Source organism: Anoplopoma fimbria, chromosome 10, assembly GCF_027596085.1.
Source record: "Anoplopoma fimbria isolate UVic2021 breed Golden Eagle Sablefish chromosome 10, Afim_UVic_2022, whole genome shotgun sequence".
Lineage (NCBI taxonomy): Eukaryota > Metazoa > Chordata > Actinopteri > Perciformes > Anoplopomatidae > Anoplopoma > Anoplopoma fimbria.
In genome coordinates this window covers 7,459,127-7,479,312 of record NC_072458.1, presented here as the reverse complement: position 1 = coordinate 7,479,312, position 20,186 = coordinate 7,459,127, and the positions used below count along the sequence as shown (strand labels likewise).

Genomic DNA, 20,186 nt, shown 5'->3' with positions numbered 1-20,186 from the left:
CAAAAATCAGATCCGACCAAATATTTTAATTTTAGATTAATTGTTTATTTTTGGGACAAAATTGTAAATCTAAATAAAAATGTTATGTAATGTTTGCTTCCCTGCTGCTTTCTAAATTACATGTATTTCATCTATTTTTGAAGTTTCTGGTTATAACTGTATATTTACTGCAACTTTTAAGAAGTTAGACTGTGTATGATGTGATTAGAATTCAGTTTCACTTCAGGACAATATATGTGGAGCTTGTAATCACATGATTTGAGTTGCCAATACAAGTCAGATGAAGCAGACACAAAACACTCTGCTCACTCTCCACCAGCAGAAAGTGTTTAGAGTACTTTGGTGAGCTGTAAGTTTGTTTTTGGAATCTTAAAAAATGACAGGAGTCCTTTTTGGTTTAATTCTGAACAGATTTTAAAGGTGCGTTCCATACAGTGTTCATCCAGAGTCCTACATGTGAAGGCTCAAGCTTATTTACAGAACATAGAGATATATACAGTCTTTATATAGAAAACAAAACTACTAACAAAAATAATCATCTTTTTTTTATAGCAGCAAAAAAGAAGAAACTAAAAGAGAAATATGTATATTTACATCTTATTTTTTCAAATAACAAGGCATAATATATATATATATAGTACACTGCGCATACTTGATTTCCCAATCTTTAAGTATTCTTCATGATTTAATCTCTGTTTACCAGCGGCAAAGTCTCTCTCTCTCTCTCTCTCTCTCTCTCTCTCTCTCTCTCTCTCTCTCTCTCTCTCTCTCTCTCTCTCTCTCTCTCTCTCTCTCTCTCTCTCTCTCTCTCTCTCTCTCTCTCTCTCTCTCTCTCTCTCTCTCTCTCTCTCTCTCTCTCTCTCTCTCTCTCTCTCTCTCTCTCTCTCTCTCTCTCTCTCTCTCTCTCTCACCGACAGCTGCTGGGAACATGAAACAGCATCACCACGTCGCCACATTCATTCAATGATCAGGAACCGTGGAGCCCGCATGGCTGCCACTGAAAAAGTGCAAAAGGCCAAACTCTTGTGTGTGACTCTGCCTTTAAAATACAAAGTAGACATTTTCTAGTTGAGTTAAAACACCAGAACAGAGAAAATAAAGACTCGTAAATAACCTACGGTTTTACAGCCAACGATTCCAGAGTTAAGTGTAAACCAGGTGATTACAAAGAACAGAGAACATGAACCCAAAAACAAACACTGAGATGACATTTTTAACACACTCTTGCCTCTCACTTTACATGTGAGCAGCTGAAGACGACTGCACACACACACACACACGCACGCACACACACAAACAATCCAGTCCGCCTCTGTAACATCTCCCGTAACAGCAATTAGAATAGCTTTAACTGATTTTGGAAACTAAGTGAAATGTGTCCTTAACGGACACGAAAGCTCTAAAAAATAAATATCAACAGTTTCTTTCTTCCTTTTGCAAACCACTTCTACCGTTTCTGTTTTTTCTTAACTTATTATGTGCAAGTTCTGTGCAATGTCAGGCTTGTCGAACATCAAAACTAAAATTATTTCGGCTGAAATCACTTCACATTCATTCACCTTGTTTTGAACAATTAAGTCACAAGATGGAATCAAAGGTAAGAACTCAATCTCCCAGCAGGCTATGCTGCTGTCTGAACATTCCAGAGTCTGCGGTAAATAAAAGGCTTGGGACATTAAGAAAAAAGAGAAAAAAAATCAAAGACTTCCCACTGTATTGAAAAAGAAACAAGTTGCACTTCAAGTATTCGAGGCCTAGAGTTTCTCACCTACACTTTTAACAAGGAGTGTTGCTCGGGAAGACGACACAAATCTCGTCATCAGTCCACATGCACATTGTGTTAAACAGCAACGAGATGTGTGCCGTCTCAAACTTAACTCATAAATGTGCAATAAACTTTAGAAAGTCACATGCTTGTTGAGCGTGTACTGACCCAGACCGAGCACAATGATTCAGCTTAAATAGTACATGTTGGTTTTTCTTTTACACATTTAAGTTCAAACAAAAGACACAAACATCCAGCCATGCATTAGAAAATACATCCCTGACCTATTAGGACAACAAAGAGCTTGAGTGATTTGTACATAGTCATACTTTGGTGTTCCACACATGCATATTGCTGTTGTCACATGCAAACCTCCCCAAACCCCAAAGCTTTTTTTTTTAATCTTCATGTTTGTCATTAAACTGACGTTATGTGTCCATTATTTAATTCAGACTATTTTATTGCCCTAGTGGTTACAGAAGCCATTCAGAACTCTGGCATCTGTATCCCCTCGTCTTTTGTCATTGTCCCATCCCTGCTTTGTTTTATCCCAGCACCACAGTCAGAGCAGGCTCAACCGAGGAAGAAAAACACTCTCTCTCTCTACTCTGCTCTGGGACTGAATGAATGTACCTGAAATTATGGAAGGAATCTATTCTGTTAGAAACAGGATTAAACTCTGCACCAGCACACCTACAAGTGAATAAAAATAATAACCACATCATCAGTGAGTGAATTCTCTTCTAAAACCAAAAATATAAATAGTCTTCTCTGTTAAATGCTCTAATACACACCAAAAATAAAATGTTCAGTAAATGAAGTCACTGCAGTTTACATTTTGAATCCTTTCAATTTGCATGTTTTAGCTGATTGAGCTAAAAGGACGACTGACCCAAATCCACAGCCTTTCACCCTGACAGATTCAGAATGTCACCACCACCCGCACACAGTCCTCTTCCCAGCTGATTAACAAAGGCTATTATTGCAACAAAAGATCTGATTTGTCAGAAAGCAAAATACACAATAATCTTTCGGCTTTTTTCATTCTTCCTACAAGTTTTTTTTTTTTTTAAACATCCAGCATTATCAGCTATTACAACATTCCAAGATTACTATACCTTTTCGGTCTACAATCAATATCATTCAGTATTAATAAAAGTTTAGTTTTGATGTATACAACTTTCATGGGTTTTATTTGCCAGGCTGGCTTTTGATGGTAAACCTTTTTTTTCCTGGGATATTTTGTAGTTTTTCAGGAGGCAATCGGTAAAGTTGTAGTTTTCAAGAGCAGAAATTAGATTTTACTCAATTTTAAATCTGCAGACAATTTTAAATCTGCCTCCATGGTCTTATTTTGGATCAAGTTAAGACATGTATTTCCAAATCTTTAAGTATTAAAATTTTGCTTATTCATTTAAAAGAACAGTTTGGCATTTTAAGAATACATTTATGAGAAGATCTAAAGCACTTTCATGTCTGTATCCTGAATATTTTCACATTCCTCCAGTACTCCAGTCCTCCCTCTATCCTCTTCTAAATATCCTTTCAGCGTACAACACACAGATATTATCTAAAATACTATATTATACTTATATTTGGCCCAGTACAGTGGAACCAAGACACCTAGAACAGGAGCAAAAATCCTCTGCCGAGGCTCACATAACAAGCCTGAACTATTATTTTGCCTCTCTAACACCACTTATTTTTTCTTTTAATATATCCAGGACCCATTCTAATATTCTTGGGTCCGATTCCAGATTCTGGCGATTACTGGTAGAGTTACTGGAGCGTCCTGCTGGTGTCCTAAGACAGAAGCGTCCAACAACCCAAGAGGACTTCAAAATAGGCTTTTCTTACTGGATGCTATTTAACACAATTTCAAACAATGGCTCAGCTAATGTGCAGTTAGTGACAAACATTGTGCTAACAGCATTTTCAAAACAAAACAATTCTGAAGCAAGAAAGTAGAGAGAGAGAGAGAGAGCAGATCCACAACTCTCTCCTTTTTTTTCTCTGGTGTTTGGTTTGTCTCTTCTCTGCTCCTCTATCATGCAGCATGTAGGTCAGACTAGATTATTTAAAACAGACAGAAGAATCATTCTGGGCCCTCAGAAAAAACATGACAATAATATTTGGGATGGTAATGCCCAGTATACTGCACATATTGCATCTGCGCTCTTCCTGGAATTCCACTCAATACACATCTGTATTTTTGAGCCTGCCCTGTGGAGGAGGGCAAAAACACACACACTTGCAATCAATCCTGGGATTAAAGAGTCATTTTTCAAGAACCAAGAACCAGGCTTTGGGCTCTTAAGTTTCAGAAATGCCACTTGCAGAAGTCTCTACAGTCTTAAAGCTACTGTCGCACAGTGCTGAAAAAAGTCCCGCAAATTCGAGCGTGTTATTGGGTTTATTTTGGTGAAACGTCAGCAGAAACACACACACAAACACTCTTGTCGATCTCGTCGGCATCATCCCAGCAGATTCAATCAAGCCATTTCAGCAGCGAGGAAGAACAATTTTCAGCATTTTTGAATGATTGCAGCTTCAAGGACTAATGTTCATCAACGATTTTTAGTCTTCACGTATTCATTCTATTGTGTGGACCACTGATCACGAGCTGTGTTTGTGTGTATGTATGTGTGCAAGTCCCCTGAAGTTTCGTGTCCAGGCGGCTGCTCAGTAGCACCTCCTATAGTTCCTGAGAGACAACTTCTCCTTTAAACCACCCCTGGACAACCCTGACGGATCAGTGAAATGTTTGTGAGGGCTGAGTGTAAAGAATTTCTGTGATGGTCGAAACAGCACTGGGACCAGAATGCTTTGTTGGCCTGGTGTGACACTGGTCCCACGTCAGATTGATTGTTTTCTTCAGCAAATCAAGAAAAAGCCTGTCGTAGCAAGAAGAGACACCAAGCGTGGATCAACGCACACCGATATCCCAAAGTCTTTCCATTTGCGGCCATTTCGGAAGTGAATTTTGTTGTTTCTGCAGCAGCGTGTCTGTCGGCTTAAGCCAGCCAATCACAGAGCTGACTCATTCTCCGTGTGACAGGAAGCGGTGGTGGTGGTAGTGGCCTTGCCCTTCTTGTTGAGTTTCAGGAAGCTGGGTTTCTCTGTCACCACTGTAACAGCCACTTCATTGCTGTTGTGATTTTCCAGTTTTGTCAAGGACCGTTTTGAAGCTTTGGCTGATTCCCCATCCCTGTCAATCACATTTAAAAATCACAACTGTTAGGACTGTGTTTTTGGGTAATATGTTTATTTGCTTTCTTGCCAAGAGCCAGTTAGCCGGTTAGCTTAACTGAGCATAAATACTGGAACCAGTCACAACAACTGAGCTTTGGAGGTTCTGATGTTGTTACCTGTGCTAAGCTAAGCTAACCAGCTGCTTGCTGCAGCTTCATATTTACCGTAACAACATTGAAGTGGTATCACCATTCTCATCTAACTTTTGGCAAGTGAAAAAGTGTTTTTCCAAAAATGTCTAACTATTGGTTTACTGACAGCAAAAGACCAGAACTGACCCGCTGTTTGGAGTCGGGTAAATGACCAGGAAGAGGGCGGTGAAGAATCCGAGGAGGGAGCCCCCAGAGGCCACCATGGGAATGACACGAACGCTGCCAACAGCCTCAACTACAGCACCCAGAGCTGAGGCCACCAAGATCTGACTGATGTACACCTGCAAAATATCAAATGATTACATAACAACACAATCTTCAAGCATGCTATAGCATACTGTATATTTACTTTACAAACAGATTTCATAACAATATGAACACTCACCTGGCAGGATAAGATAGCACAGTCGATGCCAAAGCCTCTCCGGGAATTACCAGGACTGTGCCTGATGTACTGCAGAAGGCAGAGACAGTTACAAAATACAGAATATCACCTAATCTGTTGACCTTATCTATCTTTATCCATCTATCTACAAAACAGATTACTTAACATCATTGTGATGTAACATTGAGTCCCTGGGCAGGTTACATATAAAAACATACAAACAAGAATTTTCAAGTTGAATATGTCTGTACCTCTTTCATTTCATGATACTGTCCCAGCAGAGCGTAAGGACAATAGGAGATACTCATGGAGATTATGCCCATACTGCTGATCATCACCATTGAAACGTAGACATTAGGGAAGATTGCCATAACAGCAGTTCCTAATGAGGGAAATAAAGAGAAAAACATGTAATTTATAAGCCACTCACTCATTTATTTTGTTTTATTCTGTAACTGTACTGTGGCTCATACCTATGGAAAATGCAAGTGTTCCCATGATGTAGATGTACTTAATGCTCAGGTCAAAGTTGTCAAGGTACTTCTGAAGGATAGCTGGAGAAGGTAGATTAGTTGATTGGTTAGAACAGAGCTTAATGTGGAGACGTAAATAAAAGAGCACTTTACAGCTGAGAGCTGTTTTCTTTAAAGGAACACTGTGTAGGATTAGGGGGAAATTATGGGCAGATATGGAATATCATATTCATTACTATGTATTACCAACTGTAAATAAGAATTGTTGTTTTTTTTAAGCTTAGAATGAGAAATGTATCTATATGTGGTGTGTGTGCATGAGATAATGTGCATTCCTATGTGCATGCGTTACCTGAGCAAGTAGCAGCAGTCATGGCATATATAACCAGTCCCCAACATCCCATCTGAACTCCTTTGTGATAATCCTCCAACAAAGTAGAGTTAATAGGAGCCTGAGAGAGAAAAAAAAACATGCTTAGTTTTTAACTGAGGTATGGATAAACTGGGCAGAGACAGACTTTTCGTTAATCTTGAACCTGCTTGACATGACATATGAGAAAATCAGAGAAAGAGACAAAAAGAAAATAACCAAAAGAAAAAGAGAAATTGAACTTTAGGGAACTGTAGGGAGCCATAAATATACATATGTCTGTTTAGCTGCTGTTTCACGTACAGTAGGATCTCCATGGTAGATGACTTGACCCATGAAGTCAGTGAAGAAGACAGCCTCAGCAATAATGGAGAACCAGGTGAGCAGGTGACAGGCGCACAGTCGCAGCAGCTCCGGAGGCATCTTCAGCATGGAGAGCCACAGCAGCCGCACTGTGGTCTCAACCTAAAGACAGGAGACAAGGTCAGACAATACCCACCCTAAAATATATACTTAATATATTAGAAAGAAATGACGGGGTTCGAGAAATGTCATGTTTAGTAAATTCCTTCTCACCTCTCCCTCCTCGCTCTCTGTATCCCCACTGGAGGAGTTAGTGTTTCCGCTGCGGTGTCTGTTTTTCTGCCTTGGCCTCCTCCTGTGTCTGGACTCCACTTCGTAAAGGTCGTTCATGCTGCGAGACGGCTTGATGAGATAGGCGCCGTTGGCCCGGCGGTAGCGTTGGCTCCCCACTCGACCGTAGTAGGAGAAGGTACAGGACGGCTGGCGGTAGAAGATGTGACGGTGACGTGACTGCCGCATGGGGGCTCCAGTACTGGCAGCTGGAATAAGAGACAGAATATGGAATAACGTTAAGTTATGGGTTATTATTATTATTCAGAGGTTAAGAAACCTTAAAGGTACTAAGAATAGGGGAGGACATTTTCCCCTTCTTTTTTCATTGTGTCCACCTAGAACACTGGCATGGGATTGCCCTTAAGTACACTCCTTTGGATCTAGCTTTTCATCCCCTGAATGACTCCTCAGAGTTGCTGCTCCCAGAAAACGTAAATATATGGCCCTTAAAATATTAACGCAAGATTCAATATACAAAAACTTCAATACAACGTCACAAAAAAAGTTTAAATAGTTCTTAAGTTGTTATATCAGTTAAAATAGCAATATAAATACTGGGTAATTCATTGAAAATTGCATTTTTAATTAATACTATTTTGTATTTAATTTAAAGTAAAAAATAACATTAAAATACTAACCTTTGACCATTCCAGCACGATGTGCCAGTCCTTTAGAGCTCAGCTTGTTGGTGCTGGCTCTGTCAGAATTAGTCACACCGGCTAACAGCCGCCCGTTCAGTGTCCTCTGCTCATTGAGCTGGTTGTTCAGCAACGCCTCCTGACCGTCGTCATTTTCCATTTCCTGCAAGAAAGCCGAGAGGCGGGAAATTCTGGGGTTGGTGGCCTGTGTTTGGTGGTTGTTGGTTTGGAGCAGGTCCTGACTTCCTGCACTGCTGCTGCGTCTGATGTTGCCAAAACGGGGTGGTGGAGTGCTGCGGTTTTGATTGAAGAAGTTACCGGTCGTAGGAGACGAGCCCTGATAGGGTGAGAGGCGGTCAGCAAAGATGGATGGCTCCAAGTGGCACAGGTACAATGCATCGTGGTCCAGGTGGTCGAGAGTGGCGTCTGCCATGGCGAGAACACTGTCACTTTTACCTGGAGACGGACAAAGAGATATTAGTTTGGATGTGGTTCCATAGCAGTTGACAATTTAACTGACAGTGTTTCATCCGGCATTTTATGTGATCTAAGACCAAGCAAATATTGACCTTACCTAACCTAGGTTCATGGTTGTAAAACATGTGTCATTGTGTCATACTGACACTTGCATGAATCCCTATATTACCTAGATAATCTCTAAATATGACTGTAGTGTCATTGCTTACTTTCCTAGATCTTTAATCCTTTAAAACAAAGGACCACCAGATATAACCTTGCGACAACTGATTTCCTTTTACAAATTTCTCTGGATTTGAAGGGTAAAAACAGGTCATTAAGATTCTGCGAAAGAAGCAGCGGGCTATGAACTTACTTCTCACAAGCTCCATCTCAAGGAAGTCCATGTCCATATCCCCATGCTCTGACAGGTTGTCTCCGTAGGGGTCATAGAGGTCGTAGCTGTCAATCGTTTCATCCTCTCCAATCAATTCCAGCTTGGGGGCGAGAAGTCCGGTCCTGCCATTGGCTGATGGTTGCAGTTTGGTGCGATCCGGACTCTCCTGGCAAGGACAGAAAACCAGAGTCTTAGGGGTTGTTTTCTTTAACTACCATTTTATTTTACAGTGCACACAAACAAACACACACACATGCTGTACCTGATCCAGCCTGTCATGTTGGGGCAAGTACAGCTGCTCCTCAATGCTGAAGAGATGTAACAACACAGAGACGGAGAAGAGGATGGCAGCGAAGAAGAACAGGATCTGCTCCTGGGACTTGAAGATTGCTCCAAGGAAGGTGTGGGTCCAGTCTAAACCTCCGAGGGCGTAGCCGACCGCACCACCAAGACCTGCACACATGGACAAAAGTTTAAACGTACAATAAAGACATAAGCAGAAAGAGGTTTGTGTCTGATGTCATTTTCTCTCTGATTACTAGTTTATGTCAAATATGTATCCATTCCAATCAGTTAAGTCCTTGTTGGCAGGGACCACAAATATTTCAAAGTATATTTATGTGCATTGAATCTACCAAAAATCCTGTGATAGTGTGTCAGAAGTCAGTGGTACCTGCTGAGGCGGCATGGATGTTGAGCGCCATGTCTTGTTCCTCCGTGTCCGCCACGTCTAGCAGGTACGCTCTGATTGGTCCCTCCGTTGCATCTGCACTGAAGTCCAACACCACCACCCCGAGCACAGTAAGAACGATACCTATTGGTTGTCTCCCCTGCTCGTCCCCCATCGACAGACCTAATGGAGAAAGACATGAATAGACAAATAGTTTTAAGTGTCAAATACGGGTTTTTTGTTGTTATACAATGATCTAAACAACAATGAAAGCTGTTTGATTGTTGAACCGATAACAGAAAAAGATGTGGATAAAAATAAGGCAGATGAGATGGACAGATGAGCTTTTTTTTTATTAAAAATATAATTTTTATTAGAAGTCCTTAACATGACCACTGACCATGTAGATAGTTTATATGTATTTGTCCAGATTTAAAGCTATTTGTCACTATTAGGAAGGAACTGAGAATATATGTTACATATTTAAATAGGTGAAACCGTCCTTTAAATGGGTTTAAGGAAATTTTGGTTAAAAATATTGACAAAAATTGAATAGAAATCATATTTACAGCACATGTACATTTTAATTTTATAAATTAATATAAAAGAAGGAAATATAACACACACAAACATCTGGAATTATTACACTGATTACTTGGTTACAACAGCTACAACAGCTACACAGCACCAACACAAAGACATACACAAATGGGTCAATGCACATTTCCCATACTGCTTTGCATGATGTGCGTGACCTTGTGTGTCTCATTACATTTGAGACCCAGTCCTGCCCTCGAGCTGCTCAATGTGGGTTTGTGTACGCGGCCTGTGAAATAGTATGAATGTATGAATACAAGAGAGTGACATGGGAAAGCTTGAGGATCATGTGTATAACTGTTTTTGTGTGTATGCGTGTGTGTGTGTGTGTGTGTGTGTGTGAAAGAGAGAGAGTGTGTGACTCAGCATGACTTTGGAATGAAATCCATTAACGTCGGGGAAACAAACTATCATAGAAGGAACACCAGTGTGTGTGTGTGTGTGTGTGTGTGTGTGTGTGTGTGTGTGTGTGTGTGTGTTTGTGTGTGTGTGTGTGTTTGTGTGTGGGTGTGTGTGGGGGGGGGGACAATGGAGCGGCACTACTTACTAGAGCCAGGCAGACGGACAGGAAGTGAATTGTGATTGGTGGAAAGGGGGAAGCAAACAGGAAGCATTTCCCTGTGAACTGCCTGCTCCTGTGTTCCCATGTCAACAGTCACACACACACTCATACACAGGTTACTACAGTTTTCCCATGTCACCCTGTGTTGTTCACACACATTCATATATACATAACCATGACAACATACACTTTCTCTCTCTTAATCTCTAATTTCTCCCATACAGATACAAGTCACTGGTCTTTTCCCATGTCAACCCAGCTGGCAAGGGGCTCACACACACACACTCATGGATACACGCACACACCCAGGTGCCCTAAAACGACCTGAGTGCCAACCTCTGCGCAGAAGAATGGAGTTAGAACAGAATTGGATCTGCTGACAGAAAACAGTTCACACAGCTATCGTTTTGTTTTTTTGTAACTCCTTTGACAATTCATTTCACTTTGCTCCATTTACAGACATTTAAAGCCGTCCATTGTTGCGCTGTACATTTTTCATCACTTGGTCCACATTTGAATATATTATATTATGTGAGTTGAGTGCACCAATATCGGATTTCAAGACCGATAACAATAACCGACTGTTGTGGGATATACTAAGGAGGAAACCAATAATATTACAGCTGCTATTGAAAAAACTCCTAATTAGAACACATAATGACTTTATGACTTCTTTACAGTGTCTTTTTTTTTTCTTAAAGTGCTAACAGGCAGCACAGCATTTTACTGTGACACTTACCATGTTTATTCATTTTGCTGTTTTAAGAAAAGGCTCCTCACTTAAAGACGTAATTATCATCTAAAATTAAATTATCAAAACAATGAAAGTAATTCAAGATACAATATCAGCCACTGATAAATCGTGCATTACCTACAATTAACACCAGAAGGGCTCTGATTATTGAGCACAAAAGTGCTGTACAGCAATTAATTTACCATTATAATGTAAAGTCTATTAAAGTCACACGTGGTTGACTTTCTTTTGCCTGATTTGATACACAAGTTACATTCAGAATTTTTTTTTCTAACTATACAGTAGTACCAGCAGAGAATACAGCCAACCAAGGGCTGAAATGCTAACAACATGCCTCTAGCTAGCTAATATATCAGATATCAGCATGTCAAAGGATTATTTTAGCATCCTACGTCTACAATGATGCAGTTCAAAACTAAAATGATGATGGATGATGAAAAAAAAAAATGTCTTGTTGTGTAACAGAAATGGTCAATTTTACATGTTTAGAAGAAGGTCGTGATGATAAAAACGTGAGCTTTAAAAAAAGCCACTAACTGCAGCACCAATCAGCTTAAACAACGGTTTGTAAATCAATCAATTCCTCGATACGCTGGTGACACAAACCTTACACTGCTGTAGTACGTGTGTGTGTGTGTGTGTTTGTGTTTGTGTGTGTGTGTGTGTGTGTATAGACAGATATGGTCAATGACATTACAACCGGAACTACAGTGATGTAGTTAGCAAGAGATCAATATCTGTGAGGCATGATTGACAACTGATCAATTTGATTGATTGGATTGGTTGTAGGTGTCCTTGACATTTGGATGACGTAATAAGCTGAGGGTCAGACTGAGGGTAACAACAGTCTTTGAATGAGGACACACGGCCCAGCAGGGGAAGCTTTCGGCAAGTGATGCTGAAAGAAACCGTCCTGTTCTTTTAGTTCCTCTGTGGCACTAGTGCATGATGGGTAAAACAACAGTGTCTGACCTTAACCTAGACTTGTTGGTTTAATTTCGGGGTTCAATTCCCACTGAGGCCGTGAAAGTCTCAAGTGGTTTAGATAACAGCGTTCAGCAGATGGCACATAGCAAACTTCTGCATTTTTTGGCGATTTTTCTGTTAGTTATAAAAATTCACTTGTGTACTTTTTTTATGTATTTAATGTGATTATATCTGCTTGTTGCTCCCATGACATGTTCTGTTTTGTTGAAGAAAAAAAGTGAAAACAGCTGATCTCTTTTGAGGGGTAATAATAATGAAAGCATCAAGTAAAAAGTAAACAATTGTGAATCATTAACAGTACATTTTCACACCTAACCTGCAATTTAAGTTTTTGATCCCTTAAAACTCCGCAAAATGATCTTCAACTATCATTTCAATAAAATTATAAGATAATTTATTTGTTGCTCAATCAGCAGCTGTGACTTTTATGAAATAGTGAAGCAATGCAAAGAGTTGCTCTCTCTGAAAACACTATGGAAACATGAGGTTACTTGACAAACAAGATGTCTGCAGCTGATCAAAGGGCCCAGAGAGCAGAAATGAATGGAGGACTGATATGTCGTCTCTCAGCTCCCACTGACACACAGAATATAAATATTGAATAACAAACACTCACCGATCAGCGATCCATTCAGAAACAGCGCCACTCCTATCAATGTCCCGATACAGAGAGCCAGGATGAACGGTCTTCTCCTGCCCCATCGCAGAGTGCAGCGGTCACTGGCCGAGCCGATCAGAGGAGTGAACATGAGGCCGAGGACCGGACTGAGGAACCACGTCAGACTGTAGTACTGCTCTGGTAGACCTGCACACAGACAGACAGACGGATATGAGTTATAGACAGTGATGTTGACAGGTAGTGAGAGGTGTGAGCTCTTTGATAACCAATAAACAGATTTGACCATTGAGTTTTTCTGTAATCCACCAGGGGGTGCAAGTAGCATCTTGTAGGACTGAGAGGCAAGGCTTTGAATTTCATTCATGCAAAACTGCTAACAATTGATTTGTTTTTGTATTATTTATCAATTCTCTAATGGGGTGCAACACATTTACTGCACCAGATAGAGCTAAAGGCAAAATCAGTACAGGTTAACATCGTAAAAGAAAACAGTAATGTGAAATTAATTAATTAAAAAACACACTTTTAAAACAGACAGGATGGAACATCAATAATTGATGTGATGTGATGTTAAGGATTACATTTATAGAGAACACTACTTTATTTAGATATTTTATAAAAGTCAAACTTCATACTACTACTGTCTGACTTAATCAAAATGCTGTTAACGGTATCCTGCTGTTGTTATGGTAATTTTTATATAATTTAGAATATGATAAAAAGAAAAGCTACTTTTGATAACAATGTTGTTGAAGTCATAGCAGGTGAAGTATACTGCAACATAAGTTGACCTTTGTGTTGTTGCCTTAGTTACTTAAGTGTAAACGTGATGCTGCCTTTGTCTAAGCTGTTTGTGAAAATGCACTTAGAGGGGAAAAAAGGAAAGAAGCCACGGCAACCGTACGCAACACGAGCATCTTTTTGAACATTCACCCTGGATTATCACACACAGTACTACATCCACTATTGTGTGCTGGTTAATGTAGAGAAAATTAGCAGCAGTGTGGAGACTCAGTGATCAAGTTACTTGGGCTTTTGTGACACAACAGAAATATCACCACATTAGTTTGTCCATCTGGATTATTGTGTTTATGAGCTCATAAATGCACAAAACAAAAACAAAATAAAACTGAGCGAGTTCATTTGAAAAGTAAAAAAGCTTTTAAAAGTCATTTTCATGTCATATTTGACTACTGGTACCTAAATAGACATATTTACTTTAAAGCAGGAGGTCATAAAAAGTAACTGAAAGTTATGCTTGCTAAAAGAAAAAGAAAAGAACTGAATAAAAAGGAAAATAACCTTTGTTGAGTATTTTTTTAATTTAAAAGAATATCCATTTCCTGCATTAAATGGATTGAACTTGACCTTAACCTAGACTGTTATGTCCATTTGACTACTGAGAACATATTTAATTATTTTGTGCCTCAACTTTCCACCGCCAGACACCAGGTGAGGATTACACGCACACAGGTTGCATACAGTACATTTAGGCGTGAACACATAGGATGGAACACTTGAATGGAACTACTGTTGGGCAAACATTTTTAAATAGCTGTTAATAATGTCAGACAACACCCCTGCACACACACCTGTCATCAACAAAACCAGTTCTTGTCTACTCATTCAACCTCATAAAGATATCTGTCAGGGCAAGGAACATCTCTCTCTCTCTCTCTCTCTCTCTCTCTCTCTCTCTCTCTCTCTCTCTCTCTCTCTCTCTCTCTCTCTCTCTCTCTCTCTCTCTCTCTCTCTCTCTCTCTCTCTCTCTCTCTCTCTCTCTCTCTCTCTCTCTCTCTCTCTCTCTCTCTCTCTCTCTCTCTCTCTCTCTCTCTCTCTCTCTCTCTCTCTCTCTCTCTCTCTCTCTCTCTCTCTCAAAATCAGGCTACCGTCTGACTGAAGCTTAATGCAGCTCAATAAAAAAAATAAACGATTACATTTAATGACATTTCGCCACCACACTATCGCTTTCATAGAGAGACAGAGAGACAGACTTTAATGATAAAGTTTGGGGAACACATCTTTGAACAAACTTTATAGGTTGAAGTATGCCTCAAACCAAAATCTACAATTCAGATTACTTCCGTTCAATATGTTTGGGACGCCAGTATTATTTCATTCCTCGGCCAACTAAAGAGATGGAAAGATGAAAGAAAGCTGGGGAGCGAGAGCGAGTTGTACATTTTAAACCCATTTTCATATTTCTCAAAGAGACAGACTGTAATGACATGGACATCAATAATGGAGTGCCATGATAACTAATAATTTAAGAGCTTTTGTAAAATGTCCCTACCTCCTGCAGAGATCAAATGACAGACGTCTAGATCAGTTTAGTTTCTGAATATATAGTCTGAGTCTGTGACTCTGGATAGTTTACCTGCTGAGGAAGCACATCCAGTATAAGAATTTTGGAGACACACAGCTCATTTGGTTGGTAAATTCAAGAACATTTTGCTCGGCTCATCAAAGTCGGTGTCTATGAGTGTGATGCTGATGGAGCTGTTGTCAGCATTTTGAAGATTGGGAAGAAGTCTGTTTGTTTGCACCATGCTGCAATCATTGTAATTTTCATGTTTTCATCGCCGTTGATGAATCACATGTTTCTCTATGGCAAGAATTATGGTCTGTAGACTTTTCGGAGTCTGTGATGCAGAGCCAGAACATTGACAACGTGATTTTTAGTGAAGAGATTGCTCAATTTGTAACTACCAGATATAGCTTGGTAATTTCCCCATCTGTTTAAATGATGTTTGAAAGTCAAATTCAGTGGGGACTATTGGGGTTAATGAAAACACATGTGTCACATATGCAGACTATAGTGAGACAAAACAGTTTGGTGGGTCTGGCCTGAATGAAATATTGGCAAGCAGCAGCGCATCACACCTTCTGCAAAGTATTTGAACTAAAATGTAAGGCTATAAGTCTGCCAGGAACACAGGTATATTAACTGTATTACAAGAGAATTAAACATGCTGGGCAATCGTGTTTTTTTATTAAGATTATTTCTTGCCTTTATTTGTTAGTTGACACTGGAGAAAGAACAAGAAACATGGTGAGACACTAACAATCATCCCCAGCAGGGACATTGTTATTACAAGGTGTGCATCTACTACCATTGTGTCACATTGGCGCTTTGCCCTCACTCCAAACTTTACAGGTCCTGTACAACTGTCAACCTCTGTGTTTCTTATGAGGTGGGCCATAAAGAAGGCTTGACCCCTATCCCCGTGGTGACCAGGTCTTTGGAACCCTGTCACCACGGAGACTCCATCACCTTCACTTCCTGGCTCCTAATATCGACGTGTCATTCACAAAGGGCTTCCTGTTGTGTGGTTCGCTCAAACTAAGGAAAACTTTGTTTCCCTCCGTTTGTCTCACATTTATTTTTATTGGCCCTTGCTGTCTGTCTTACAAACACGCACACACACGAAGCTAAACATAAACTTAACCGGAAAATGAAGGCACCTGTATGCACACATACAGCCCACACAAACAAATGGCACACACACAATACCTGATTTAACTTAAACAGTGGCACAGCCATAAAGCAGGAGACAGAGCAGCTGATAGGAATCTGTCTGTCTGTCTGTAGGTTTGTCAACATCAAAACAGGAAACTGTTTCTATTAAACAGCACACACACACACACACACACACACACACACACACACACACACACACACACACACACACACACACACACACACACACACACACACACACACACACAGCTAGTAAATAAAGACATGTCTCTGTTCCCACACACACACAGACAGACAGACGCACCTACCATAATAGCTGAGTTCCCACACACTCCTAGTACTGTAGGTACACCCCCCCCACACACACATAGACAGGGAACAATACTGAGAGAATCAAGACGCAGGAAGTATTTCAGAAAGAGAGAAAAAGAAATGAGGGGAGTATGGAGACAGGGGGGGAGGAAACAGAGAGAGAGGGAGTGTGAGAAAGGATTAAGATGAAAGAAATGTTAAAAAAGTGAGAGGATAATGTTTGACAAGGAGGAAACAGAGAAACATAAAGAAAGAGAGAGGGGGAGAGACCGGAAAGATGGAGAGACTGGCGGAAAAAGTTAATATTAAAGCCGGCAGACGGCAATGATTGTTGTTGATTGATCGTGGGAAAGAAAAATTTACAATCTGCTCCATCTATCATCAAAGCGCTAATTTTACTATGGACATTTCCTCCGCACACACAAACGCTAAATATGGAGCTCAGTGTGTGACTGTTGAGTACAGACTGTCCATTCATAACAACTTCTGCGTAGACTTTATGTGTTTTTCTCCACGTCGCTCCTGCACTCAGAAATATACGCCCAGTCAGTAAAACTCTGTGGTTCCAATTTCTTTCTAAACATTACATTTTAGATTAGACATAGCTTTTTACAACTGGAGGGAGTCTTCTGAAAATTGCTTTGTGAGAGTAAAACATGTTAAAATGTGAAAAGATAGCAGGAAAGACAATGCTTTTAAGAATCACATGACCCAGAATGTGATGTTGAAATCAAACAGTCAACACTTTTTTTCCTTTGACAAGTTTCTTACTTAAGTTTATTCTACTGTATTTATGTGCACTTTAATTTTTTTAATAATTTAAAACAAATGATGCCCTCTGTTTCCTTCTTTAAAAGGGACATCTGACACAACAGTCCTTTCCTTGTTTTCAGGAAATCCTGGACAAGAATTACTGTATTTCTGTTTTTGCACTTTGCACTTTTGCACTACGATGTGTTTTGAAATCATTTCCTGAAGATATATGAATTAGTTAACTGTATTCTGCTTTTCTGGAAATTTCTTTCAGTAAATCCTGCTGCCATTAGTACTTACTTTTGAATGTTGAATTGAGAAGGGCTTGCTAAAAACTACATTATCGAGCTGTTTTGGAAATTACTTAATCTTTATTTTAATGAAACTTAATTTTTGGTACTCTTACTAATTGATTTTGAAGATTTGTGACTTCAGTAGAAACAAATGGGCTTGAAAAAGTGTTGAGAGACGGACTTTGTCAAGACACATTATCGGTTATAGCCTTATTTCCTTAATGACATTTGTTGTCAATAAGGAAAATGTAAAATATTGCTTGAATCCATTTCCTTCTCAATATTTACTCTTTACCGCACAGCTGCTTCGTCTAATATGTTGACTCGCAGAAACAACTCAAATTACTGTATTTTAGTAATTTGATCTACACGGTCGTTGAGTAGAAATTCACTTTTACAAGCTATAATCATGTGCCATGAGACATGCATATTTTTCTACTTCACCTCTCATGATGATAACAATAGTGTTCCTATCCGGTAAACAAACCCCACCATCACTCTATCCTCACGTCTGCACCTCTCCATCTCTCTCTCTACACTCTCCCATTACTCCCCCAAAACAAAAGTCCTTTCTCCTTCCAGCTCCTATAAACTCAACAATCTGCCTTTTTCCCCAAATAACTAACAAACATCAACCTCTTTCTCTCCTTCTCTCCCTTCATCTCTCATCTCTCTCTGTTCCCATCCCTCCCATGCCCATTCTCCCATACACAAAAAACAATCCCTCCATATCCTGCGTTGGCGTGAGAAAACCACAAGAAAAAATGACAAGCGTCCCGAAAAGAGCCGGAGAAATGGTGTGAAAGTGAGAGTAGGGCAGAGGTCACGGAGGGAGAAAGTGGGCAGGAAGGAAGGAGGGTGATAGCCAGAGAGTGAGGGACAGAGAGCGCAAGGAAAGGAAAGGAGGAAGCAGGTGTTTTTTGACTAAACAAAACATGTGAACTGAGTCAGGTGTAGCATTCAGAAAGCAGGAAAGACAAGGAAGAAATGCAACGGAAGGACTTCGGAAGCAGATCTAAAATATTTACACAAATATTTTATTATTGATAAGCATCTGGTTGTAGGTTTTATGCCAACACTAGCTGCAGGCCGAAGGCCCATTTGTGTCACTGCAACTAACTAGATCTCTTCTGTATATTCCTCTTCTTAGGAAGGGACAGCAGAGATTTGAAAAGTATGCAAACATCAAGCACCACTACACTATCAATACATCATCAATACTTTGGTCAGGTGCTTGAGTATTGATTTGTGTTAACAGCTACATCAGCAACATTTGTGAACAAAAGAGAAAGAAAAAACAACTAGTGATTTTTTGATAAGTAACTTCTAACAACTATATGGTCCCAAAACATTGGGGTTTTAAATTAGTTGGTGTTACAGAGTCACTGATTTCATCCAACTTCAGAGGACATTTTTGCTCTAATTTAAGATAACGGTAAACCCATTTCCCCTTAGTCTGCTTCGCCTACTTCAGTCAATCATTTACTTAATTTCCCAGAATCCCCTCGGACAAACTGATTTGTTCATTTCAGCACAAAACTTGGCCTTTACAAGAAATGTTTATAGGGCCAGTAGCTCAGCAGCCACTTAATAGACACAGACTTAACATAACATAATGAGTGAACATCTCTGATAGAGAGAGTGACAGAGGTGTTATTGTGTATTAATGTGCCCAAATAACAAAAAAGAACATAAATGTTGTTGAAGAGGATGCTGTATGTCTGAAGGAGCTACAGTTACTCTCATTTAATAGATAAAATGACAAATGCAGACTGTATCTGTTCTTGTGACTGACGTTAATCATCTTGTGCATTTATTTCTGATGATCTGTGTAAACAGCTGAATAAATCCACAGTGATTCAAAGTGGTGAAACAATAAAACATTACCTCGAATTCATGGAGGGTGCAAACATTTTATAGGCGCTGTAAATGTTGGACTAACCGCTTTCTACTTAACATACCCGGCAGATATTTGTGAAACCTAGTGAACTAAATGCTGTTGAGATTAAAGCAAACATAAAGAAGGTATACCAGATTGTTCTATCTGCTAACCTCAGCCAAAATGTGTGCTCCCTTGAGAGTAGGAGAAGAAAGGGGTGAGATCGAAAGAGAGAGAGAGAGAGAGAGAGAGAGAGAGAGAGAGAGAGAGAGAGTGGGAGAGATTAAAGGAGAAAGGAGTGAGTCATTGTACTTCCCAGCAGTAAGAGATGGCGAGAACATAAATCACATAAGAGACACACATAGACTCAACAAGCTGCACAGGCAAGGTCATCAATAACAAAGTGCCTGGCAGAGTGAAATACTGAGCGATGTGTGGCTCAGTGGACTACGGCGAACTGGCAATCAATCAATCAATGCAGAAAGGAGAATAGTGGTGGTAAATAAAGAATGAAGATAAGAAAAGTATTCCTAAAATTCTGTGTAGCTTCAAACTTCTTATTTTTAGGTTTGGAAATGATTGCAGAGAAAAATAATTGAACCCAGTTATGGCTTTTTCTTATCCGATAGTAATTGTTTTAAATCTTTTTATATTTATTATGTCTACTTTCATTCTTTATTTGTACTGCAAAGCTCATGAAAGGTGCTATATAAATAAAGTTATCGTTATTATGCATGTGTGTGTGTGCATACTGA

General features: G+C 39.7%; 1 protein-coding gene across 1 annotated transcript in view; it reads right to left on the bottom strand.

Moving 5' to 3' along the window:
• Window positions 1–910: 910 nt before the first annotated feature.
• Window positions 911–20,186, bottom strand: part of LOC129097447 (solute carrier family 45 member 4) — a 45,177-nt gene continuing 25,901 nt past the window's right edge. The window contains exons 4-16 of the mRNA XM_054606309.1: window positions 12,711–12,899; window positions 9,198–9,377; window positions 8,787–8,977; window positions 8,504–8,690; window positions 7,672–8,127; window positions 6,974–7,239; window positions 6,701–6,862; window positions 6,380–6,479; window positions 6,028–6,108; window positions 5,806–5,936; window positions 5,555–5,623; window positions 5,296–5,450; window positions 911–4,973 (exon numbers count right to left, since the gene is read on the bottom strand). Of these exons, the coding sequence (XP_054462284.1) occupies window positions 4,793–4,973; window positions 5,296–5,450; window positions 5,555–5,623; window positions 5,806–5,936; window positions 6,028–6,108; window positions 6,380–6,479; window positions 6,701–6,862; window positions 6,974–7,239; window positions 7,672–8,127; window positions 8,504–8,690; window positions 8,787–8,977; window positions 9,198–9,377; window positions 12,711–12,899 (2,348 nt within the window). The 3' untranslated portion in view covers window positions 911–4,792. The remainder of the gene's footprint in view (window positions 4,974–5,295; window positions 5,451–5,554; window positions 5,624–5,805; window positions 5,937–6,027; window positions 6,109–6,379; window positions 6,480–6,700; window positions 6,863–6,973; window positions 7,240–7,671; window positions 8,128–8,503; window positions 8,691–8,786; window positions 8,978–9,197; window positions 9,378–12,710; window positions 12,900–20,186) is intronic.